At 38.9% G+C, this 26788-nt stretch overlaps 1 protein-coding gene across 3 annotated transcripts in view; it reads left to right on the plus strand.

Annotated features, from left to right (window-relative positions):
* The window catches only part of XPO7 (exportin 7), an 89895-nt gene that overhangs the window by 30037 nt on the left and 33070 nt on the right, over window positions 1-26788 (plus strand). For 2 of the 3 annotated variants that reach the window (XM_013966097.2, XM_005683969.3), the window contains exons 1-2: window positions 24191-24243; window positions 24781-24927. In XM_013966097.2, the coding sequence (XP_013821551.1) occupies window positions 24223-24243; window positions 24781-24927 (168 nt within the window). In that variant the 5' untranslated portion in view covers window positions 24191-24222. Of the gene's footprint in view, window positions 1-24190; window positions 24244-24780; window positions 24928-26788 lie in introns of those variants that run through there. The other variant, XM_018052255.1, reaches the window with a different exon arrangement.

A 26788-nucleotide genomic window follows, 5' to 3' on the forward strand; every position in this document is an offset into this window, starting at 1 on the left:
GTTAAAAGTATTAAAAAAAAAATCCAGCCTCACACAGATAAGTAGTTGGAAGAGGAATATTTTAATAACCTTTCCAGATAATTCTGGATATTCTTCTTGGATGGTTTTTTGACAAGTAGAGGTTTCAGGAAGATGAGTTGTAGTGTGCAGTCTGAAACCACATCTGAACTTCCATTGCTCTGTTAAATGAAAACCCATTGGTATGCAGCAGAAAGATTTTAGGCATACTTCTATTTGTCACATGCAATATTTTTTAAAGTGCCCCCAAGGTTAAGTTTTCATAAAAAATAATATTTTTTTCTGCTTCCTTCATCAAGGTTGTTGTGAAACTGTCTTTTTTTTTTTCCTCAATAAGTGTGTGGTAGTGAAGAATACAATGACTGCTATACACTCTGATGCCACTGCCTTGGTTTGTACTAAGTTAGAGCAATTTTATTAATCATTGCCTTTGTGCACCATTTATGCAGATGTCAATACAGTGAAAAAGGTAAATGGTGTCTTAGTGTTACTGTGAAAATAGCTTGGATTCTATAGACCTCCTGAGGGAGTCTCAGTAATCACAGAAAAGTGAAAGTGAAGTTGCTCAGTTATATCCAACTGTTCGCGACCCCATCGACTATAGCCTACCAGGCTCCTCCGTCCATGGGATTTTGCAGGCAGGAATACTGGAGTGGATTGCCATTTTCTTCACCAGTTAACCATAGCGGTCCATGAATAATAGTGTGAGGAACACTGAACTAGAAAACTTTGTGGATATTCACTGGCTATTATATTCAGCACTTGTGTTTCTTATGTTTTGAGAAAGATATGAAAATATAACTCCTTGTGTTTTCCAGAATTGGCACACAGTTGTGGCTTTCCCAGTCTTGTTAATAGTTAAGTACTTCATAATTTATGGAAGTTCCTTTATGGTTGTCATCAATTGAGCAAAATATTTAGGACTTAAGTGTTAGTATGCTGGCTTTCCAGGTGGCACAGTGGTAAAAAACCCACCTGACAATGCAGGGGACCCAGGTTCAATCCCTGGAGAAGGAAATAGCAACCCACTCCAGTATTCTTGCCTGGAGAATGCCATGGACAGAGGAGCCTGGTGGGTTACAGTCCATGGAGCCTCAAAGAGTCAGACATGACTGAGCACACACACATGTACACATACATGTTAATATGCTACGGTGATTAACTGAGTTTCAAATATTCTATTCACATCTTCCTGCAAAATGTATAGGTCCTCTCACTCTTTGGGTTACTGTAACTGAAAGCATTTCTTTCACAAGTGTTTATTGCTCTATTGTTTGAAGAAACAAGATTTTTAAGGATATAAAAGCAGATTTTAGGCAACTCCTGGTGGTCCAGTGGTCTTTATTGCCTTCCTTTGAGAGTAAGTAAATAGAAAAATCCTGTTTCTTTCCTCCTCTAATGAGGGTAGGACTAGAGAGGAGAGTTCTTCTTTTCTTCCCAAGTTTCACACATTTAAAAGGCATTCTTCTTCTATAATAAAGCAGTTATTTATTTGCAATTTGCTGCATGTTCAACACTGTTAAGTTTCATGGGAGGAAGAGTTACAAATACATTAAACAATTAATAGGCAGTATATAATTAAAGTGTAAAAATGTGTGTTGCTGAATTCAAAGTGATACTAATGAGATCAATATCATCTGAATGTTCAGAATGGCTTCGTGCAGGATTTAAGATGCGTCAGTAAGGCTTAGTAGAAAAGGAGATGCCATAGACAGAATATATCTGGATTTCAGCTAAGCGCTGGATAAGATCTTTGAGGATATCCTCATAGACACAGGTAACTGGCTGAAATGTAAACTTAATGCAGTACGAAATATTTGTCAGAAAATTAAATAACTAGTTGAATGGTCGTACCCAGGCATGCTAATCAATACATCATTGACAGCTAGGAGCAAGAGTCTCATGGCTCAGGGCTCTGACCATGGGCTTATGCTGTTCAGTATTTTTATCAGCAACTTAGGTAAGGACATCCATTCAGTATGCATTTAATGACTGTCACCTGTGAGTTGTATAGTCCAACATGCTGTCAAAAATCAAAAAATAAATAACATATGGTAAGCTTCTGTGTTGGTCCCCGATCCACTGCAGGGACACAGGTTTGATCCCTGGTCAGGGAAGTTCTGCATGCCATGAGGTGTGGCCAAAAAAAACAACAACTGACATATACCCTATCTTTTCCTCTCAATGGGGAGTAAAAGAAATGATCATATAAACAAAGAGCTGTGCTCAGTCACTCAGTTGTGTCTGATTCTTTTTGACCCCATGGACTAGCCCGTCAGGCTCCTGGGTTCACATGGATTCTCCAGGCAAGAATACTGGAGTGAGCTGCCATGCCCTCTTCCAGGGGATCTTCCCAACCCAGGGATCGAACCCAGGTCTCCCTCATTGCAGGCAGATTCGTTACCATCTGAGCCATCAGGGAAGCCCAAAGAGCAGCTTGAACAACATTTTAATGGGCTGCTCATATAATAGAGTGAAGGGGTGGATGGTTTGATAATAGGAGTTCAAAAGATCTCAGTAGACTAGAAAAATCCTCCAAACCTGACAAAAATAAGTTTATATAGATAAACCCATGATCCTACATGTAGGTATAGAAAAACTGCATAGCATAAAATGGGCAAGATCTAGTTTAAACATGTTTGAAAAAGACTCCTGAAATTTCTAGGAGTGTGGCAAAGTACATACATTACTTGAAAATTCTTCTATATAACACTCAGAAATGCTTGGCAAAGTATTAAAATAACTCCTTTTAAGCACATAGTTGACCTTACCCCCCAAAAGTAAGGAAAATCCCTTGGGAGCAAAAATGAGTAGGAAGATAAGAATAAGTGGATCCTGTTGAATTTGAATAAGCATTGACAAGTTTGCAAGAAAAAAAGGAAATCTCCCAAGTCCTCCACCCCATCAGTTAATTTAAATCAACCCATTCTAACTGGAGTGTGAGGAGTGAAGCAGAAATGGCTCTAGGGTCAAATGCCAAAGCTGAAAAATTTTTGCCTGCTGCGGAGTAAAGGGTCTAAGGCTGAAACTGCCCCATTAATTCAGTTCCCTAGAAGGCAGTTGGAGTTGTTAGCACTCCTTGGCCACTAGCAGAAACAGGAAAACACAGGTATTCAGGATTTCCGCAGTTTCACATCAGCCGGTTGTGAATTTATATTATACTCCCGCATGGGAGAACCCCACAAATGAGCATGCATTTATTTAGTTTTGGCTGTCCTGGATCTTTGTTGCTGCATGGGCTTTTCCGTAGGCATGGCGAGGGGGCCCTACTCTCGAGTTGAGATGGGTGGGTTCTAGAGTGTGCAGGCTCCAGTAGTTGCAATTCCCAGTCTTTAGAGCATAGCCTAAATAGTTGCGCACACAAGCTTAGTTGCTCCACGGCATGTGGGGTCTTCCTGGATCGAGGATCAAACCCGTGTCCCCTGCATTGGCATGTGGGTTCTTCACTACAGTCACCAGCAAGCCCCAATAGTGATCTTTTTCTTCTTTTAAGTGACTATCAGAAATGATGAGGCACATTTGAAAACTCAAGTTGAAGCTAAAAATATAATTGTTGAAATTTTAAACCCAATGAATAATAGGTTAGCATGTTAGAAAGTGAAGAGGAGGGTTAACAAGAATATCTGAAAATGTGGTTCAGAGTGCAGCACAGAGGACAGGAAATGTATAAACTACAAAAGGTCAAAAGACATAAGGGGTAGAATATTTAACATACCTAGAAAGAGAGTGGAGGAGAGAAAAGTATTAGAAGAATGTTGACTGAGAAATTTATGGAATAGAAGTTAAAAGTGCTCTGCATATAAAACAAGGTACATTTTTAGAAAATCACACCTGAACATGTAGAAAAGCTACAAATTCCCAGAAAGAAAGCATGACCTACAAAGAAAAATCATGCTGACAGAGACATCTCAACAGCGATCTAGAAGCCAGAAGATAGTACAGAGAGAAATTAATGTCAACTTAGAATTGTGTACACTACAAAGTAATTTCTTAAGAATGAAAACATTCTTAATCCTTTTTAGGTAAAGAAAAACTGAGTTTTTATCAACAGATCTTTACTTAAGGAATGTCTATAAAGGATACATTTAAAGAAGAAGGAAAATACCTTAGAATAAGGGTAGTGAAAAGTAAAAGGGAGCCCAGAAATTGGCACACATAAGTAAAGCTAAACTGTATGAAGAAGTAAGTAATGTCTAATTTTTAGGACTAAAAATACGCAACCAGAAAATCAGCTGTGCTCCAATAAAATTAAAAACTAAGAAGAAGAAAAAGTAAAAATATAAAACCAAGTAGTAGACAATAACATACTGTAATCAGGAGAGAACCGATCATGTTCTAAGGTCATTGTTTTATTCAGGATAGGGGATAAAATATTGCTAAGTTTGGACTTTATTAAGAATCTGTGGTTACTAGTCTTGGAGTGGAAGATGATGGAAATCAGGAACTAGCAAACCAAGAAAATTGTTTAAATCCAAAAATATCAAGGAAGGGAAAAGAAGCAAAGAGAAGAGGGCAAACACAGCAAAGGAAGAGTCCATGATACGTTAGTAATAACAGACATGAAGTAAGTGTTAGTCCCTCAGTCATGTCTGACTTTTTGTGACCCCATGGACTGTAACCCGCCAGGCTCCTCTCTCCATGGGATTCTCCAGGCAAGAATACTGGAGTGGGTTGCCATTCCCTTCTCCAGGGGATCTTCCTGACCCAGGGATCGAACCTGGGTCTCCAGCATTGCAGGCAGATTCTTTACTGTCTGAGCCACCAGGGAAGCCCAGTATGAAGTAACCTCAAAAGCAAATTTGTCCAAGGGTGTTAAAAATAATAATATAGAAGAGATAAAGCTTGACCACCAAATATACCATGTAAGATAAACACTTCAAGCTGGCTTTTAGATCTAAAGTTAAACTAACATTTAAAAGATAACATAGAAGAAAATGTTTGTGAACTTAGGATAGGAAAAAAATCTTTTTAAGGACAAGCAAAACACATAAGGGAAAATAGCAATAAATTGCACTGTATTAGAATTCAGAACTTTTCTTCAGCAGAAGACACCGTTAAGAGTAAAAACAAAACAGTGGGAAGAGATATTTATACACATAACTGGCAAGTCTTCAGAGATCAAAGTAGTCACTAATAACAAAAGACAGCTGTTAAACTTGATTGCTTTTCATGAAAAACTTCTGAATATATAAAGTAAAAACTGAAAAGCGTAGGGCTAATCCACTATTATAGTTAAAAATCACTCAGCCCTGATTGGGCAAGAAGCCAAAAAGAATAAAACTACAGAAGATTTGAACACAAGTAACAGGTTGGATTTGATGGACAGCACATTATCTTAGCATGCATGAACACACATTCTCCTCAAGCACACATGGGACATCTATAGAAATAAACAAGAACAGAAGAGCTAAAGAGTAAGAAGGTACTGGAAGTGCAGAAGAATCAGTGATAGATCTGAAAGTCGGAGCCCGGAAGGTTTGCACTGAGGGGTAATGAAAAGGGGATGGGGTGGATTGGAAGTCAGATGATTTACCGACGTTGTCTCACCCCACTATGTTGATATAAAAGGAAAGTCTGACCCTTAGATAGAAGCAGAACACAAACATTCAAGTACTTTGAAGGCATTTTTAAGTGTTACTTTTATGTACTGGATTGAACCACATAAAACTGCCATTTTTTTTGTAGAACAAGAAGGATTGGCTATTGGCATCTTCATATGGCTCAACAAAACACAGTGAGAATCGAGCTTTTCTGTTTTGTTTTTTGTTTGTTTGCTTTTAATTCACCTTCTACAAAAAGACAAGTGTTAGTAGACCAGAATTCAACATCCTATCAAAAACATCTGTGCCAGAGTCTTCCTACATTTATTTAATATCTTACACACTAGAGGATGTCTCAGGCTTTGTTAATGGCACATTCTCAGACAAGAATTAGATGTTGGATTTCAAAGACACCATTTGGCTCCTCGAAGCATCCTTTAAAAAGACAGTTAGTGTCCTAAAGTATGTGGGTACTGAACATGTGGTCTCATTTGTAGTGAGAGTCATCACCAGGAAATACTTTACTGGGTCTGGGTGCTTTCTATAGCAAATTAGGTATCCTGAGATCAAAATAATTTTCTAAAGGTTTGTTCACCTCTCTGTTCAAAACTCTATGATGCCCTCTATTTCTGGTTTCTGTTTCACTGTTGAATTACACTTTTTCAGGAAATCTCATAAACTGACACAGTAGTTCCAGAAATTAACGTTATAGAAAAAATTAGTTTATTCTCACTGCAAAGTTTAATTTCCACATTATAATTTACCACTTCCTTCTGTAACACAGATCCTCCTTGGCTTAACCAACTTTTACTCTTTGTGATTGGTTGTTGGTCCAGCAGCCAACAAAGGCCCACCCTGATGTGATCTTTAGCCCCTTGTATGCCCAGAGACAATTGCTACGTAGCTATCTTCTCCAGAATCTGTGTCATTGAATAATATGAAACTGACAAGTAACTTAGACTTGTTCTGTGTGGATACTTCTCCCATTCCTCAGATGAAAGTTACTTTTATGCACTAAATGGACTCAATATGTCAGCAGGTTTGGAAAATTCAGCAGTGGCCACAGGACTGGAAAAAGTCATTCCAGTCCCAAAGAAAGGCAATGCCAAAGAATGCTCAAACTGCCACACAATTGCACTCATCTCACATGCTAGTAAAGTAATGCTCAAAATTCTCGGAGCCAGGCCTCAGCAAGACATGAACCATGAACTTCCAGATATTCAAGCTGGTTTTAGAAAAGGCAGAGGAACCAGAGATCAAATTGCCAACATCTGCTGGATCATCATAAAAGCAAGAGAGTTCCAGAAAAACATCTGTTTCTGCTTTATTGACTATGCCAAAGCCTTTGACTGTGTGGATCACAATAAACTGTGGAAACTTCTGAAAGAGATGGGGAATACCAGACCACCTGACCTCCCTCTTGAGAAACCTGTATGCAGGTCAGGAAGCAACAGTTAGAACTGGACATGGGAAAACAGACTGGTTCCAAATAGGAAAAGGAGTATATCAGGCTGTATATTGTCATCCTGCTTATTTAACTTATATGCAGAGTACATCATGGGAAATGCTGGCCTAGATGAAGCATAAACTAGAATCAAGAATGCTGGGAGAAATATCAATAACCTCAGATATTCAGATGACACCACCCTTAAGGCAGAAAATGAAGAACTAAAGAGCCTCTTGATGAAAGTGAAAGAGGAGAGTGAAAAAGTTGCCGTAAAGCTCAACATTCAGAAAACTAAGATCATAGCATCCGGTCCCATCACTTCATGGCAAATAGATGGGGAAACAATGGCAGCAATGACAGACTTTATTTTGGGGGGCTCCAAAATCACTGCAGATGGTGATTGCAGCCATGAAATTAAAAGACACTTACTCCTTGGAAGGAAAATTATCACCAGCCTAGACAGCATATTAAAAAGCAGAGACATTACTTTGCCAACAAAGGTCCGTCTAGTCAAGGCTGTGGTTTTTCCAATGGTCATGTTTGGATGTGAGAGTTGGACTATAAAGAAAGCTGAGCGCCGAAGAATTGATGCTTTTGAACTGTGGTGTTGGAGAAAACTCTTGAGAGTCCCTTGGACTGCAAGGAGATCCAACCAGTCCATCCTAAAGGAGATTAGTCCTGGGTGTTCAATGGAAGGACTAATGTTGAAGCTGAAACTCCAATACTTTGGCCACCTGATGTGAAGTGCTGACTCATTTGAAAAGACCCTGATGCAAGGAAGGATTGAGGGCAGGAGGAGAAGGGGACGACAGAGGATGAGATGGTTGAATGGCATCACCGACACAATGGACATGAGTTTTAGTAAACTCCTGCAGTTGGTGATGGATAGGGAGGCCTGGCATGCTGCCATTCATGGGGTTGCAAAGAATTGGACACAACTGAGTGACTGAACTGAACTGAATTATACCATAATTGGCTAAAAGCAGTGTGATGGGGTGATGGGAACAAGGTGGCAAAAAGGTAGTGTTCATGGAAGTTTTAAAGGCTAAAGGCTCCCTGACATTTCTTTCTGTCTTGTGACAACCAAGCTGCTGCTGTAACTGCCGGGGGTCAGGTAAAGCTTACTTACGCCAGGGGCGACCTTTTGGAAAACCGTTCTACCTCAGCATTTTCAAGTCTCACTCTAATTTGTTGTTCAGTTCTAAACTTTACTGAGCACTGTTGATTATTTTTGAAGGGAAATACAGATACACTTGTAGTTTGTTGCAGTTTGGGAAGTCTTAAATTTTCTTGGGGAATAGAGGTATCAGTACTTTCTTTTTAACCACCAGAGTAGGAACAGATTAAGTTCTGGAATAAATTTTTTAAGGTCATTTTTACTGGGATCTACGTTTAGCTAGAAGTTTTTTTAAAAAATCAATCATATTAGGTAGGTAGGTTTGTTTTTGACTTAATTCACAGCCATACCCTGTAATATTTCAGAATCCAGGGCTGAGTGGGTCTAAATTTGTTTCACTTCCTTAGAAGCAGTTTCTTTAATCTTATTTGTTCCACAGGCTTTTTAAGGACATTTTCAAAGAAACGCTTGCCCAAAGATTTAATTAGCATTAGTACCGTTCATTGAGGACTTCCCAGGTGTCTCATGGTAAAGAATTTACCTGCCAGTGCAGAATCAGACATGACTGAGCATGTACACACACACGTACACACACACACTGCAGAATCGGACATGACTGAGCACACACACCCACACACACCCACACACACACCCCACCCCCGAGAAATGGTAGTGTTTCCCTTTGAAGACTTCATGTGTATCCTCTTACTCATAGTGAATCCTAGTTAGGAATTGTAAGTAGATGTGCTTACCTCTTCAGTCAAATCTCTCACTTTGTAAACATGTTATTTCATTTTTTTCCCCTCTCTTTGCATTCTCAGTTGCTCAGTCATGCCTGACTCTTTGCGACCCCATTGACAGTAGCCCACCAGCTGCCTCTGTCCGTGAAATTTTGCAGGCAAAAATACTGGAATGGGTTGCCATTTCCTCTTCCAGAAGATTTTCCCAAGTCTCCTGTGTCTCCGCATGGGCAGGCGGATTCTTTACCAGTGAGCTACCTGGGCAGCCTTGGCAAATAACAGGCACTCAGATACTTGTTGTAAAACGAATGCTCTGTTTCCTGTATGTAGAATAGAGGTGTTCAGGAGTTAGGGACATTCCAGTGTCACATAAATAGTCTAAAGCAAAGCTGCACATAGACCCCCCAGTTAAATGTAGATGCAGTGACCATAGTAACGGTTACCAGAAACGAGGTAGGGGTGGGGAGGGCAAAATGAAAAAAGGGAATCAACTGTTTGATGACTGGTGGAAACTAAATTGGTAGGGAGCATGCTATAGGGTATTCAGAAAGTAGAAATACAGTGGACATGTGAAACTTAAGTTATAAACCAGTGTACCTCAATAACAAATTAAAAAAGAACAATTATGTGTATCTTTGTATACTACATCATGCACACACATGCACACACATACCACCAGTTAAAACCTTCCTTTCATTAGCCTGCCATTCTGTCCATTTAGTTAAAATATCCTGTATTTGGTCACACTTGGAAAACCCCATAGCGTATAGGTATGTTATCAGCTGTTTTGTTATTGAGGGTCTCCAGCTACTGCTAATGTTTTTTTTCCAGAGCTTCATGTTGTCAGCCCAGTATTTTTGGAAAATTACTTTCAAAGAGTGTTGTTTTTATGGTACTAGAACTTACAATAAGGTCATATGTTAACTCTGAGTATATTTGATTTTATTGAGTTTATTTGAGTATATCGAGTTTGATACAGGTTTGATCCGTGGGATGGGAAGATCCCCTGGAGAAGAGCATGGAAATCCACTGCAGTATTCTTACCTGGAAAATCCCATGGACAGAGGAGGCTGACGGGTTACGGTCCATAGGGTTGCACAGAGTCGGACACGCCTGAAGAGACTTGGCACACGTACCTCTGTTCATGTTGTCGGTGAAAAAGAAGATCCTGTGCTGTGTAAACAACGGGATGATGAAGAAATAATAGTTCAAGATTGGAGTGATTATTAATAACCTGACCCAAGTCCCAGCAAATTTAAACAGAGCACATCAGTACCATCCCCACATTGTTAGAAGCTTTCTCCTTGGTATTAGCGACCTGTAGCAAATGTCACTTCTCTTCTAGAATGTCAAGTGCATTTGGCCTGTTTCTTTTGTAAGAATTTAGCTCAGAAACCACACCAGTTTCGGCTGTGAGAAATGGTGAGATACCTGTAGTCATTTTCTACAGCAAGCTTGTGAATGAAGACTTTAGGGCCGTTCAAAAATAACTATTGGTATGTTGCACACACTAGTTTTTTGTTGTTGCACACTTTGTTATTTGCATACATGGCAACAAATCTGCCAAAATTTACTGTAAACTCTATTCTTCAGGTGTTCTTGTGCTTTTTTTTTTTTTAATTTTTAAGTGACAAATGCATGGTTAAGCTACAGAAACTTACAGAGAAGACTTTTTCAGTTGTCAACATGTGCCAGAATTGTATTTGTGTTTTTGAAAGGAGGGCAGAACACCAGAGATATTATAAAAAAAATAGAGGACCCACAAAGCAAACCAAATTAGTTTTGGTGACCTTTTGCATATAGACATGTATTTAAGTGGTAAGAGACGATTTAGACAAGTAACAGCAAGTTATTTAAGCATGAACATTACTTTGAAATGACCTTATAAATCCAGCTCTTGAAAATTTTTCCTGTATTCATCCTCCAGCAAAAGAATATTTTATACCAGGTGGATGCAGTGTGGGTTCCATTAATAATTCACATCTGCAGAGAACCACTGTCAATTACATCATCTTTGAATGACAGTGTTATAATGCCTATGTATTAAACTACGGAATTTTAACCATTTTATTGTCCTGTCAAGTAGACCAGCAGAGTGAAAGCTAGGATATGAAATGATATGTTTTATTATAAAACATTGATTAGTAAACTAGACAGTATTAAGATAAAATTTGGAGAAGATTGGGACTTTTTAAAAATTGACATTAGATTTGTTTTTAATAGACTATTTTCTAATATACTTTACTTTTTAGAATAGTTTTAAGTTTGCAGAAAAATCCAGTAGAAGGTACAGAGTTCCCATGTACCTCCTTATCCTCAGCAGTTTGCTCTGTTGCTAACGTCTTCATTGCTGTGCTGTGTTAAAGTTGATTAGCCAACACTGATACTTTATTACTAACTGAAATACACTCTGTGTTGTATGTTCTCTGGGTTTTGACAGATATGTATGAGGTCATGTATTGATCATTAGACTATCATACAGAATAGGTTCACTGCCCTAAACATCCTCTGGCTCTGCCTGTTCCTCATCCCTTCCTCCTCTTCAAACTCTTGGCAACTGCTGTTCTTTTTACTGTTTCTCTAGTTTTGTCTTTGAAATTTGGAATCATAGAGTATGTAGCCTTTTCAGAGTGGCTTCTTTCACTTAATAATAATGCATTTAAGGTCCCTTCGTGCCTTTTTGTGGTTTGATAGCTTATTTACTTTTTAGCAATGATTTAATATCCCATTTTCTGGATATACCACAGTTGGTTTTTCCATGCACTATTGAAGGGCATCACGATTGCTTCCAAGTGTTGGCAGTTTTGAATAAACTTGCTGTGAACACTCATGAGCAGGTTTTTGTGTAGATAAAAGTTTCCAACTCATTTGGGTAAATACTAAACAGCTCAGTTGCTGGATAGTATGGTGAGACTATGTTTAGTTTTGTAAGAAACTGCCAAACTGTCATCCACAGTGGCTGTACCGTTTTGCATTCTCATCAGCAATGAATTGAGAGTTCTGTTGCTCCACATCCTTGCCAGCAATCAGTCCATGTTTAGTGTTTGTTTTTTAGCCATTCTGATAGGTGTGCAGTAGTATCTCACTGTTGTTTTAATTTGCATTTCCCTGATATCGTACAGAGTTAAGCATCTTTTCATAGGCTTATTCGCCATCTGTGTATCTTCTTTGGTGAGGTGTCTGTTCAACTCTTTTGCCAGATTTTTAATTGGGTTGTTACTGTAGGGTTTTAAGAGTTCTTTGTATATTTTGGATACTGTTCTCTTCTCAGATATATGTTTTGCAAAGATTTGTCTTCCAGTCTGGCTGATATTTTTCATTCTATTAAGCAAATTATATTCTCTTTATGACTGCAGTTCCTATCAGCCATGGAGATTGAAACAACTAGTAACATTAAAAGAAGGGGGAAACACTATTCCTAAGTTGCTTGAATAGTCTTCTAGCCAGTTACAATTATTTGGCTGACCTATTAATAAAACAAGTATAGTGCTTGAACCTAAAATTCTTTTTATTTAGTCGTTGTTAAACATAGTAGCGAAGCTTGGTGATTAGGGGCGTCAGATAATTGATGATTGTGTGTCTGATGACTTTCTTTGCTCTCTTATATGGATTTAGTGGCACTTGTAATATTTTGATATGATACTGCATAAAATATCCCCAGTACTGTTTAAGTTTGGATCTTATACCATATTGATATTAAGAACATAAAAATTAAAAAAAATAAATGCACACTGGCCCAACAGTCTCTATCTATAGTGTAGCTTAAATAATGAAGAACTCAAAAACATACATTTCTTGGAAACCAGGGCTAAATGAAATGTGAAAGGCTCTCCCATTTTGGCTCCTTTAGCACTTAACCAATAAGCTATTACTTTCTGACCTTTAGAAGTCATTTGTTTGACCATAACTGCTATGTGGTATGTGTATATATATAGATAAACACACACACACACATATATATGTGCTCAGTCACCTCAGTCCTGGCTGACTCTTTGCGACCCCGTGGACTGTAGCCTGCCAGGCTCCTCTATCCATGGGATTTTCCTGGCAAGAATACTGGAGTAGGTTGCCCTGCCCTTCTGTAGGGGATCTTCCCCATCTAGGGATCAAACCTGCGTCTCCTGCATTGGAGGTAAATTCTTTACTGCTGAGCCACTGGGGAAGCCATATTTATACACACATACACATATTGAATTTATAAGGAAAAATATACTATCAGTAGACAGTACCATTCCAGTGTAAGGGATATGGTTTAACATTCTTAACATGAGTATTGAACTTACAGGATTTTCCCCTTACATAGACCTGCTTTTAAAAATGAAGTTTTAGGGAAATGATAATTAGCAAAAAAACTATTTACATGTATGATTGTTTCATACTGCAAACTTGGGTTCCCACATGGCTGGGTGTTGGCTTACTTTCCTAAGGTGATCAGCTAGGCTTCAAAATCTACTCTGTTACTCAGCCATTTTTATAGCAGAATACTTTGTTTTGGTGTTTTAATACTGTCAGCTTGGCAGAATCAAGTTCCATAAAAGGCATTTGAGAAACAAGCAACCTTTTTTGTAAAGGAAGTGAATGTGGCAAAAACCAAGTGTATTCTCCTTTTTCTTAGTAGAACTCCATTTATAAATCATAAGGTACAAAATTTTTATGCCTAGAGCCTATTACCATTTTTAAATGCTGTCAGTAACCACACTGTGCGGTGTTCATTTCAGAGTTATCTTTTATGTTGCACAATAGCTTTTGTGTTTGGAATGTTAGTTTAAAATGATGTCACAGCTCTATAGAAAAATTTTCCAGAGTTTAATGGAGAGTGGTTACTTTGTCAGTTGAGGTCATTTCTGTGAACTTCAACATGGATTTAGGTGAAATCGTAACATGAGAACCCTGTCCTAGATGGCAGCAGCCTTCTTGGTGATGACTTTGTCTGCGTGACTTGTCCCCTAAGCCTCTTAGCTTGACTAAGGCCTCCTTGCTCTCCAAGGCCAACTCTCAGCTGTCATCCCAGGACCTCCCTTCACCATCCTCCCTGAATTCCCTTGATATCACTCTCTGTGTTAGAAGAGTTCCCATCTGCTGCACTCCATGCTTAATGTTTTTTATGGTGTGGTGTGATGCACATTCTTTTAATAGTAAATAGCATAGGTGATAAATTCTTGTGGCCTTAGGTGCCAGAAATAGCTTTGTTCTGCCCTCCCACTTGATTGCTTGTGTACCTGGGTAAACATTCTGTGCTGATCATTGTCCTTCAGAGTCTTGCAGGGACTCCTTGTCTTGTTGGCAAGTATTGCTTCTGTGCTGCCCAGAGCCATCTGATTGCTCATCATTTATGTGTTTACCTGACTTGGATTTTGTTTGTGTTTTGCATTCTCATCGACCATCTCCTTGCCTCCTGGGCAGCTCACAGAGTCTTCTTCCTCTCAGGCTTCTCAGGTTTCATAGCGGTATGCCTTGGGTATGGCCTGATCTTCACTTAGGCTGGACTTCGGTAGAGCTTTCCTTCTGACATCTGACGTTCTTCAGCTCTAGGAGGTTTTCTTGGATTATTTTGTTGATGTTTCCTCTCCTCTGTTCTCTGTGCCCTCTAGAACTCTTGTTAATTAGATGCTGGACCTCTGGAATCAGGCCTCTGATTTTATCTTTGCTCTCTTATTTTCCATCTTTTGCTCTACTTTCTGAGAGGCTTTAACTTGATTTTCCAACCCTCTTATGGAATATTTTGTCTCTGCCATCATATTTTTAATCTCTAAGATCTGTTTTTATATTCTTTGAATATTTCTTTTTTAGAGCACCCTGTTCTTACTCCCAGTTGCAAAATATTTTCTTATCTCTTTGTCAAGCTTAGTAATACTTTTATCTTTATGTTTTTTCTTTTTTCAAGTTTCCTTTTCCTGCACAGTTTTCTGTTTGTTACAGGATTTTTTTGTGTGTATTTGTTTTGTTTGCTGTTGTTACAAGAGAAACCGAGGCATGTTAAAATTTTTCAAGAATATATTTGAGCAGAGCATCCAGTCTGGCATATAGAAAGGAGCTTCAAGTCTTGTACAAAATAAAAAGACTTTAGGTGAGAAGGGAGTCATACTAAGCAAAAAACCAAATTAGTTGTTGCAAAGTTGCTTTCCTTTAGGGAAGGGCAGGGGTCTATCCAGCAGATTACCTAACTAGTGCTGATCAGGCAGATCTTGACTGACTGGTTTAAGATTCCATTTTGGGGAGAGCCGAAACTATAATTAAGTCTCAGTTTTTTATCCAACCATAAGCAGCTTCACTTGAGGCCTATTTTGTATTTTAACACTGTCTTCCATGTTAAAGTGCTTCCCTGGTGGCTCAGACTGGGAAGAATCTGCCTGCGATGTGGGAGACCCCAGTTAGATCCCTGGATTGGGAAGATCCCCTGGAGAAGGGAAAGGTTGCCCACTCCAGGATTCCTGCCTGGACCATTCCGTGGACCGAGGAGTCGGTTCATGGGGTCGCAGAGTCAGACGCAGCTGAGCAACTATCACTGTACACACTTCCATGTTAGAAGCTGTCTTCAGATTTGTGGTAATCCTTATTTCCTCATAATCAAGATTGAAAGACTACCAAGCTGATTAGAAATGCAGAGTGTGGGTGTGAGGCTTGTCTGCTTGAGGCATCACAGTGGGGTAATCCAGTTATGCCATTTGTTGGGTAACCTCGCTATCACTGTATCTTTAGGTATTTCCTTTGTGACTAATGGGATTCTGAGGGGAAGATTTTCCAAACTCCTGTCAAGGGAGTCCAGTCTGGACACTGGCATTTCTGGGTACAAGGAGCCCGGTAAGGGGGCATTCGATGTGTATGTGGCTACTTAATCGACTATCTGGTGCCCACATCCTCAAAGGTGCTTTCGACTGGCTTGGTGTCCCTAGTCCAGAGGCACTGAGTAAAGATACCTGGAAGTCTCACTTCTCAAAGATACGTTTACCCTGTTCTTTCTTGCTTTGGCCACCACACTTCACCTTAACATCTGAGCAGGGAGTGTAAAACAGCTTGGTTTCCAGTTCTTTTCACCACATGCAAGATATTTGGCCTTCTTGTGTCAGTTAAGTCAGTTACTGCTGATTTTTCTGTATTCTGAAATTTTGTCCTGTCTCGTATCATATTGCTTGTGAGATTATGTTTTTGCTTTTTTTTTAATCCCTTCAGTGTTGTTTTTGTTGGGTTTGGGAAAGGAACAAGATTAAATATGGGATCACTCTGCCATTTTAAGCCAAACCCTCAGGAGGCTTTTTAAGAGTTAGACAGTCATTTATTTTTATTTACTTGGCTGCATCTGGTCTTAATTGTGACATGCGAGATCTTTCGTTGTTTCATGGGGAATCCTTCATTGAGGTGCACGGACTTTCTAGTGCGGTGTGCAAGCTTATTTGCTCTGTGACCTGTGGGATCGTAGTTCCCAGACGAGGGATCAGACCCACACCCGCTGTGTTGCAAGGCCGATTCTTAGCCACTGGACCACCAGGGAAGTCCCGTCCCGACATCCACTTACAGATGACGTTTTTATGAAACTTCTACTGTGTGCTGGACACTGAGGTACGCTTTTGTCCTTTTCATCCACTATGCACATTAGTACTGACTTACTAAAATCACAATAAATAAATAAATAATCAGTATAAATGGCCATGTAAACAAACATTTGAGTTGATTGTACTAGAATTTGAGTCTTATACAGTTATGTAAGTTAATAAATACCTCTCTGAACAAATGCCTGTAACAATGGCAATATAATTCTATATCTGTGGGGAAATATGTACTGAATACTACCCAGTCTGGAAATGGGTGGAAATACAATTGATCCTCATTATTTATGGTAGTTTGTTCTGTAAACTCGCTGAGAACACTGAATTAACAAATCGTGAACCGTTTCTCTTGCAGGACATACAGGGTTAAGTTCCTGCCAACCTCTGGTCACATTTTCCTCAACCAACCTTTGTTTTATTTGTATTTCTACTTAGAGACACCTTTCTAAAACACCTTTATCTAACATTTTTTCACACAACCTTCTTGAGCTTAGGAATACTAGGTAACAGTTCAGCACTATGCATGGGGCCATTTTAAACAGCATAATTGGCAACAAAAAGCCCCAAATTGCAAAAAACATGACATTAAGTAAACTACAGGAAAGACACTTTTTAAGTTATGAGAACTAAAGCAAAAACATTACTTTGTTTGACCTCAGCTGAGAAACATATGTCAGGCCACTCAAAATTTTCACCATTCTGTTCCTGTCCACAAATGACACAGTTGCTGATAGTTTTGACTTGGGGATTACAAATATGTTTAGCAAGTAGATAAATTTGCAAATATGGGACCCACGAACAGTGAGAAGCAGTTATACAGAAGTGGCCAAAAAGTTCGTTCAGATTTTTCCGTAAGAAAACTGGAACAAACTTTTTGGCCAGCCCAATGTACCCTGTACCGTAGCCCTTCAAGGCAAGGAAGGCATCTAGAACCCCTCTAGGGCTTCCCTGGTGGTTCAGTGGTAAAGAATCTGCCTGTCAATGCAGGAGACACAGGTTTGATTCCTGGTCCAGGGAGATTCCACATGCTAGGAATGTGGAATCACTTAGCCTGTGGGCCACGACCACTGAGCCTGCGTTCTAGAACGCAGGAGCCACAACTGCTGAAACCCACGTGCCCTAGAGCCTGTGCTCAGCAGCAAAAGAAGCCACAGTGAGAAACCCACATGCTGAAACTAGAGAAAACCTGCGCAGCAGCAAAGACCCATCACAGCTGAAAATGGATTAATATAATTAAATTTGTATGTATATATATGTATATACACACAAATGAGGAGGGCATGGCAGCCCACTCCATTATTGTCGCCTGAGGAATTCCATGGACAGAGGAGCCTGGTGGGCTACAGTCCATGGGATCACAAAGAGTCAGACACAACAGCGACTAGGCACACAGCACATATATATATATATATATATATATATATATATATAATACCTCTGTAGAGGAAATTGTATATATGATACCTCTGTATATATGATACCTCTGTAGAAGAAATTGTAGATTGTAATGCATGTGCTTTAAAAACCTATTGTTCTTCACTTTTTAGTAGACAATATATTCTATAATAGCAAGTAATAAACTCAGTAATTAGGAATGTACATGTATTACTACATTAGCTTTTACAGCATTGTTAGATAAATATTTCTACTTAAAAGAAATGAAAACTAGTTTGAAAGATTTGAGTAATTTATTCACACTCCCACAGCTTATAAACAGGGGAGTGGGGATTTGCCTGATATCTGAGGTCTTAACTCAGGTTATACTGAACCTTCACTCAAAAAGGATCCTTGTTCCTGCTGCTAGGTCACTGGCGTTTGTGTTAGAGAGATGTGTGGAAGTGTTAACCTGACTTATTTTTTTGTTAAATTCCCTGTTTTAAAAAGTTTGGCCAGTTGTTTTCATGATCTTTTTAATTTTAATATTTGCTACCTTTTAAATCTGATTTACTTACATAATTAGAAGCATGGAATTTAGAACTGGCAGTATCTTTGTCAAATTATACACGTGAGGAAGCTGAAGCTCCAGGAAATAAACTTGCCCAAAGTCACACTGTTATTTACTAAGTGAAGTGAAAATCGCTCAGTCGTGTCCGACTCTTTGCAACCCCATGGACTATACAGTCCATGGAATTCTCTAGGCCAGAATACTGGAGTGGGTAGCCTTTCCCTTCTTCAGGGGATCTTCCCTACCCAGGGATCAAACCCAGATCTCCCACATTGCAGGCGGATTCTTTACCAGCTGAGCCACAAGGGAAGCCCAAGAATACTGGAATGGGTAGCCTGTCCCTTCTCCAGCGGATCCTCCCGACCCAGGAATTGAACCAGGGTCTCCTGCATTGCAGGCGGATTCTTTACCAACTGAGCTATGAGGGAACCCCTCCAAATTGCAAGTTGGCAAGGAGTTAGTACCCCCAAATTAAGTCAGAGTCTCTTATAATACCATATGCTCATTACTTTTTAACTTTGACATCTGGAAGTGGACCACTGATAGGAGACAGAATTGCATTACAGCAGGTGGAAGAAACTCCGTCAGGGGCCAGGACTTACGACCTGCAGTCAGCTAGCGAGAGCCTGCCCTGAGGGAAGCACTGTGCTCTTACTGTCATTTGACTAGTGACACTTGAAAACGCAGGTCCCAGGTAATCAGATCTGCTAGTTTTTTATGGGAAACTAGAAAACCAGATACTATCATGAAACGTTGGGAACCATATTGAACAGTGTAAGGTGAACAGCCAAAATGTGCATGGGCCAGTGTGAGACTACCAGTTTGAAACCCATACTTCAGAGGATTCCGCTTACGCTGCAGCTTTCGTTCCTCTGCACTCTTAATGACTGTGAGAAGGAACCAGAACTGGTTTCTAGTGACATGTTAAATAAAAGCTCTTGAGTTAAATGTGTAAGTCAATAAGCCAGGCACAGTTAGTCTGGCTGTTTACCTCATGAAATGATTTGTTTACATGTGTTCTAGCTGTGTGTCACCCACAGTGCAAACATCATATGTGTTTATTACAAGTGAAGATTGATTCATATTTTGAAGCTAAGTGTAGAATTTTGCAGTCTCATATGTTAGGAGACATGCTATCCTTATCTAATGCACGCAAGGCCCTGGCAGCGCGTTATCGCCTACTGAAAGTACGTATTTTATCTTGCTTTATGGCAGTAGACATTACACAGCAACTGCAACCAAAAAGCTTTACTTACTCTCTTAGTCCTCTCAGAAAAAGAATGTCCCTCATGCATCCAAAAATCTTACTTTATTTATTTCCTGAACAAATAATGAGAGTTACAGTTCTAAAAGCAGAAACTGGTGTAAAACTAACGCATTCTAGATCTGATGTGGTTGTCAGTTACCAATGGACTTGTTTCATTAGTATAAGAAAGAAAGACGAGAGTAAATATGTGAAGAATTTGGGGAGAACTGTGTCTCATTTTAAAAACTTCTTACTGAAGTATGACGTGTACAGAAAAATTCACAGATTATAAATGTACACTTCAATGGATTTTCTCAAAATGAGCATGCCTCTGTAATCAGTACCCACATTAAGGAATGAAACATTTATCCATACTACTATTGATGGACATTTGGCTTTCACATTTGGAAACTACTACATTTAGTGCTGGCATGAACATTCCTATTCAAGTGTTTTGGTGAACTAAGCATGTATCTCTGTTGGGTATATATATAGGAGTAGAGTACCTGGGTCATGCGATATTCAAACCGTCAAACCATCAGCATTTATTATGGGTAAGAACAAAATAAAAGTATTGATAGCAATAAGCACTGACATACTTTTTCAAATTTCAGCTTTTAGAATGTATTGCCTATTGCTTTCTTGATTTTATAAATTTGTTTTATGAATTCTGATTGGAAGCAGGATCAGCTATTAATCAATAGTAATATGTTCCTGTTGAGAGGAGTTAGTTTATAAAAGATAACCCGTACAATTGTTGGGGGGGTTTTCCCTGCTTATAAGCAATATCTACTTGTGGTCAAAAATGTAAAACTTAGGGAAATACAGAAAAGAAATTATGAGTCTCGCATAATCTCGTCTCCTAAAGATAATTGTCGGTATGTTTTCATACAGCTTTTCCTTTATGAGTTTGCTAACACGTGTCGCAGATGACATATTCTATAGACTCTTTTTCTCTGTAGGTCATTACAGTGTCTTGAGTGCCTTGCCCTGTGCTATGGTAGATTCTGCTGTGTGTGTGTGCGCTCATGCAGTCGTGTTCAGCTCTTTGCAACCCCACAAACTGTAGCCCACCAGGTTCCTCTGTCCGTGGAGTTTTCCAGGCAAGAATACTGGGATGGGTTGCCATTTCCTCCTTCAGGGAATCTTCTTGACCCAGGGATTGAACCCATGTCTCTTGCGTCTCCTGCATTGGCAGATGGATTCTTAGCACTGCACCACCTGGGAAGCTCAGGTTCTCATTAGTTATCCCCTTCTTCCAGTTTATCCACCTCCTGCTTTCCAATCTCATAACCAGAAGTTTTTTACATCTGTGACTCTATTTTTATTATGTAAATAAGTTCATTTGTATCATTTTGTTTTGGATTCCACTTATAAGTCAAATCAGGCAAATTTTGTCTTTCTCTGCCACTTGCTTTTTTGTTATTACTGGATTTTAGGAGTTTTTAAAAACATTATCTATGATGATTGAATATTCATTATTGAATATTCATTATTGACAATAGGAATGCCTTATCAAATAGATAAAAATAAAATGTAATTAGTATATCAAATCAATTTTATTAGCCTTACACTTTTTAAATCATTTCTTTTCTGGCAGGTTAAGTATGCATCTTTTGATTTACCTAACAGTTTTTTCCTAAGACACAGAAAACTTCCAACTAAGGAAGATCTAAATTAATGGAGTTTATGAACAGGTTGAAAGTGCCTTGATTTTTGTCAAATTTCAGACATCCTGATCATGAAAATTCAGCTACCAAATTGGTAATTCTGACTGTATACCCTTCATGAGCGCTCCTCTGGATCTAGGGTGTACGTCACACTTTGTACTAGAGTGGTGCTTCTGATCATTTCAGGTGGTTTGGGTGGCAGTCAGATCAAGCATGTGCTTTGCAGAGAAGCTAGTCATCCGAGGCTTGTGGTTGTTTTCTAGTCGTTACTCAGCAATATTAGGAATGTCATCAAATCCTTCCTAAAAACAAGTATCCTGGTCTCTGATTAGAAATCTCCAAGTGGATTTTTTTTCCCCAAGCAGTGAGACTAATTTAAAAATATATACTGTCAGGCTTTTTTTTAAAAAAAAGCAGAATGTGACAAAATAAGTTCTAGGATATGCTTTTTGGAGTTAGTATAACATCTAATGCAGAAACAGAAATCTTCGTTTTCCCAAAAGGTACAGGCAGCTCCTCAGATAAATCATTAATTTTGGAGGCCTGAAGTCTCAACTGATTGTACCTTATATTGAAATGAAAATAATTGAGCTGTGTTTTTCTCTATCCTAGTTAAAAACTGTGTAAAATAACATTATTGCTAAATAATAGGATACATTCTTTTAATACTTTTTAATACCTTCATTGTAACTGAATTGTTGGTGGAATCCAAGTGCTGTAGGTTTGGAGGTTTGATTGTCTTGAGTGTCTTGTACTAAAGTAGTGCTTTTCTAGTTGAAGATTGCTTTCCAGTTTTGTGAAGATTTCACCCAAACATGCTTTCATATTCCAGTGGGACCAGATGGAGGTTTCTCTGAGAATTATCAGTTTGGCAGCCTCAGGAATAGAAAATAGACTTGCTTCTCTGGAGTCTCTCCTGTGACTGAACCGGCATCGTGTAATAGATGTCCTTAATAAGAACTGGTTGAATGGGAGAAGGAACTGCGCAGGGGGTGAGGTGCAGTGGTGCTGAATGTGAAATAACTAGTTTCAGTGGCTCATCAAACAATTGTAGGATAAATGGTTTTATTCTGGATCCCCCAGAGAGGTGATTCAAAATGATCTAACTATTAGATTTGCTTGCAAAACATTAGGATCCCAGAGAACATAAATGTAAATGTTTGCTTCCCCTTTCCTTCATTGGGCAACCCAAATAAAATGACTGTTCACCCTGTGGTTTTTAGACGTTTCCACTAATTGTTTGGGAAAACAAGATTGTTTCCCATTTGTTCTTTTGGAAACAAAGAAATAAAGCTTTTGTTCTTCTAAATGTTTGTGTAAATGGTCAAATTACTCTTTGGGTTTTTTACGGTCTTGTTTCCTGAGCTGAGAACTCATTACCATACTCACCCTGTGGTGTGTTTTTATCTACTACATTAAAACAAATCAAAACAAAGCAACAACCAAAAAGCCCACCATAACCTGCATTTCGGTTTTTAGCAGTGAGGAACTTAACTACCAGTGACAGATGCTTAGCCATCGTCATGTGAACAACTTTGTTGTAATAAATGTAAATAAGAGTGGCACCAGGGTGGGGGTTGCTCCTGGAACTGACTGATCAGACTTCAGGGAAAGTAAGTGATGATACCTTAAGCAGCCTGACCGTTTAGGGAGTTCTATTCAGGATGCTTGTGGTGAGTGGTCGTTATGGAGGCTATGAGGCTGCTGTTGCTTACTGAAACCTCATACCACCCTTTGATGTCTTCTGTGTTAATTATTTTTTAAATAATTTGTTCCCCCTTTAGTTAATCATTTCACAGGCAGGGTAGGGGGTGGAGGTGAAACCCAGTCTGCTGGGTTGAAACAAAAACCTCCTGAAGGAGATTTAATCTCTTGCTTAGGAATGTGGGGATTTATAATTAAACTGATTCATTGGGAGTTTGGCCAGTAGTGGCAGACATAACACTGACTTGCACATATGTCTTATGGAGTATATGTAATTAATTGGCCTTATCCTCTATTCCTTGTGTTTGTTTATAAGCTATATGAAAAAATCAGATTTTACTCAACAGAACTTTCATCACTTGAGATCTGGCTTTGTGAATACAGTTTTCTCTGTGCTTTCAAATTGAGGAAGGTATTTAGTGGGACCCCTGCAAGTCAGAGAGGAACAGATTAAACAGAGTCCCAAGATGTTTTGAAGAGTGGTTTGTTTATTTTGTTCTGCAGTGAAGGTGGTTGTTTTTATTCTTTGGAGGGCTTTCTGAAGTGAGACTGACAATCCGAGTGTCAGCATCTGTCTTTCTTGTTTCCTTTAGGTTAATGTTTGAAATTTATTAATTAGATTGAGTAAAATAGGTATCCTGCCCCTAGGGCTTTCCTTCTTAGTAGAAAAGATGTGATTTATGAAGTCCCAGCTTAGTGAAGTAAAGTGATAATGAAAAGCCTTGGGCAGACTGGCTGTGTGATATATTTTAGGGTATTTACACAGGTTGATTTGCCTAATTATTATTTTGGTTCTTGTCAGAATTGTCATTTCTAATAGTAGTAGGATCCTTCGAACTATTTAAACCAGATCTTGCTTGCTGCTGTAGAAGATAAGTTCAAAATTTCTTCTTAAAGTCCAAACTGGTCCTTTAAAAACTAGCAGATGTTTGCCCTCCTCTCCAGTCAGTGAAAGGTGATCGTTACATGAACTCTCACTCACTCCTTTCCCCTTTGCTATTAAATACCACACTGAGTGGAAGTGAATTTGTGTCCCTTTGGGGTTTTAACCAAAGCACACACCCATCCCCTTCCTGCCTCCCTGGAACTGGTTCAAGATTTGGAAAGTAGGGTTTGTTTGGGGGCGTTTCCCGTGTCTTATCTCTGACTGAGCACATGCTCAGGTTGAATTTATTTTGACCCTGCGCTTTAAATTTGGAACCAAAGCAAGAGGTTAAAGTGCAACAGAAGAGAGTCTGCTGAACTTTACACATGAGGGACCCGGGGAGGAAGGTGCGTACTTGCATTCTGAAACTTAGAGGTTGGCCATCTTTGCGTGTACACATAATTGTAAGCTGATAGCTACAGGCAAAAGGAGAATATTTCAACCTATGAAAGGATCTGTGTGACGCTTACATTGTGTGTTTATGTGCTTAGTTTTACAGTTACGACTTTTGTAATCACAGTTTTGAAATTGATGCCTGAGCAAGTAAATTCTGCATTTTTCTTTGAAAACATTTTGGAAAAGCTTAGGATAGGTATTTGCAAGGAAAAAATATATTGTTTTTGTCTGAACTTTAAGCAAATGACTGAAAAAGTGTATAGATTTTAGGCATTCTGTCATTTTGTCTTCTAAAGCATAAAATGAAGAGGGCTATAAGTGATTATTTTTAGATAAAGGTCACCTAGACTCTCCTCCACATTGAGAAGCAAGTCTCTCTTCATTGATTATTATTTATCTTCATCTTGTAATTTCAAGCACAGTATGTGTATAGTCGACTTATGTATGTAGTAGACTGGACTGATTTCTTTTTCACTGATCTTTTCCAGAGCCTGGCCCAACTAGAGAATCTGTGCAAACAGCTATATGAAACAACAGATACGACCACTCGACTTCAGGCAGAGAAAGCCTTGGTTGAATTCACCAACAGCCCTGATTGCCTGAGCAAGTGCCAGCTACTCCTTGAAAGAGGAAGTGTACGTAAGATTTGAAAAATCCTAAAGGGGAGCAGGTTTAGGAAGATATATTCTGGTTCTAAGTTTAGGGGTGGATTGTGATAACTTCTGTTCCTTGATTCTTCTAGGTACCTCTGCCTTCTCAATTTTCACTTTTAAAACAAACCAGACCTGCCACACTAGCAAAAAGGGCCTTCAGAGTCATCAGGAAAATCTCACTGAGTGTATATTTTTGTCCTATAATTTTTATTCTTGAATCAAATTTCTGTGACTCCTTTTCTGTTTTTTACACTTAAGTATCACTTCACACCTTTTACAAAGAAGACAGGGCTATATATAAATGGCCTTTCTTATCCACAAAATTCCTGTCACCTTCTAAGATCCCTAGTCTGCTCTGTTTTTCCTCCCCTGTACCACAGCTGCTGCTTTTTGTCTTCGATGTGCAGGGGGGGGAATTTTCCTTCACAGTGGAAATGACAGGAAGTTAGAGTGTTTAAAATGAAATTAGAACCTCTTCAGGCTTAAAAATGGCATGCAGTGATCAAAATAATGCTTTCATGAGACATGATTTGATTAAGTTAATATTTTTGGCAGGATGGAGGTCTTAGGAAGGACAAGCATCCATCCAGGGTATCATGAAAGGGCATCAAGAGAGTTTAGAATCCCAGCTAGACCAGCAGCCAACACTCTGCCAGAGATGGGAAGGAAGTGTGAAAATGAGGAAGGCCATTAATTTGTTGAGAGTATAGAATTCTCAATGGCTTCATTTTAAAATTTGCATTAATAGTGTTAGAGAATTTATGCAGTAAATAGAACAGACTACAGCTGGCTAAGTGATATCCTTAGTAGCTAAAGAAGTTGACTCTTTTCCCAAGTGTCTGAAGGTTAAAGCATCATGGTCAGAGATTGGGTTGTGCTCTGTTCTGTTTTCGCATATAGTATTTTTATATTTCTTTTCCATCACTTGGTTCTGGTATTGAACAGTTTAGATTCGTACTGTGGGAGATTCACAACTAGCTCTCATCTGACTGCCACTGAAGCCCCATGGTGTCATTTGTGACACTGTTAACTCCAGTTCCTCACACTGATAGTCAGCAGGCTGGAGTAAAACAGGGTTGGTGCAATACTAAAAGACTCAATTACAGTGGATTCTTCCTCTTTAATCTCTGTCTACTTCTTAATGATTTAGCATTTGATGGTATGTGTAATGCCTGTGGATAGCCTCTATGGATAGCCTACTGCCCTGAGGACTTACAGTTCGACCCTTGATTAAATCACTTTGGTGATTCTGAGTCTGTCCCTGTTATGTGATGTTATATGTAACACAGCTGCACAGAGGAATTCAAATCTGCGCATGGCTCCTTCTTATACATTATGATCAGATTGAATACTCTGCTTCTCCATAAGGTTAAAATTCATTAAAATCTACACTTGAGAATATGGTAATGCTGTTCCTTTGCTTAGGGCATAGTTTTTTCTTTCTCATAAATAATTGTTATGAATTTACTACTAAAACCAGCATATACATTCCCCAAAGCAGTAGCTGATTGATAGATGTACTGATGGTAAGATACAATTTGGGGATTAACTACATAGCATAAGGCGGTGGTTCCTTCTAATACTACTTCTACGTTTTTTTTTTTCTTCTTTCTAATGCTATACTATAGGAATATTATGAGTTGAAACTTTTTTAAACATTGTTACAACAAGGCTATTGAAGAAGATTTCTAGATTTAAATGAAAGAAGGGATTTGTCTTCTATAGAGCTTAATATCTTTCTGTAAAGATCTCCTCTAACTTCTCCCCCCTCAAAATGATACAGATACTTGTATTAGATTCAGTTTGATCAGGCATTCATTTTATCCTTCCCTTTATTCATGAC

Source organism: Capra hircus, chromosome 8, assembly GCF_001704415.2.
Source record: "Capra hircus breed San Clemente chromosome 8, ASM170441v1, whole genome shotgun sequence".
In the NCBI taxonomy this organism is placed as follows: domain Eukaryota; kingdom Metazoa; phylum Chordata; class Mammalia; order Artiodactyla; family Bovidae; genus Capra; species Capra hircus.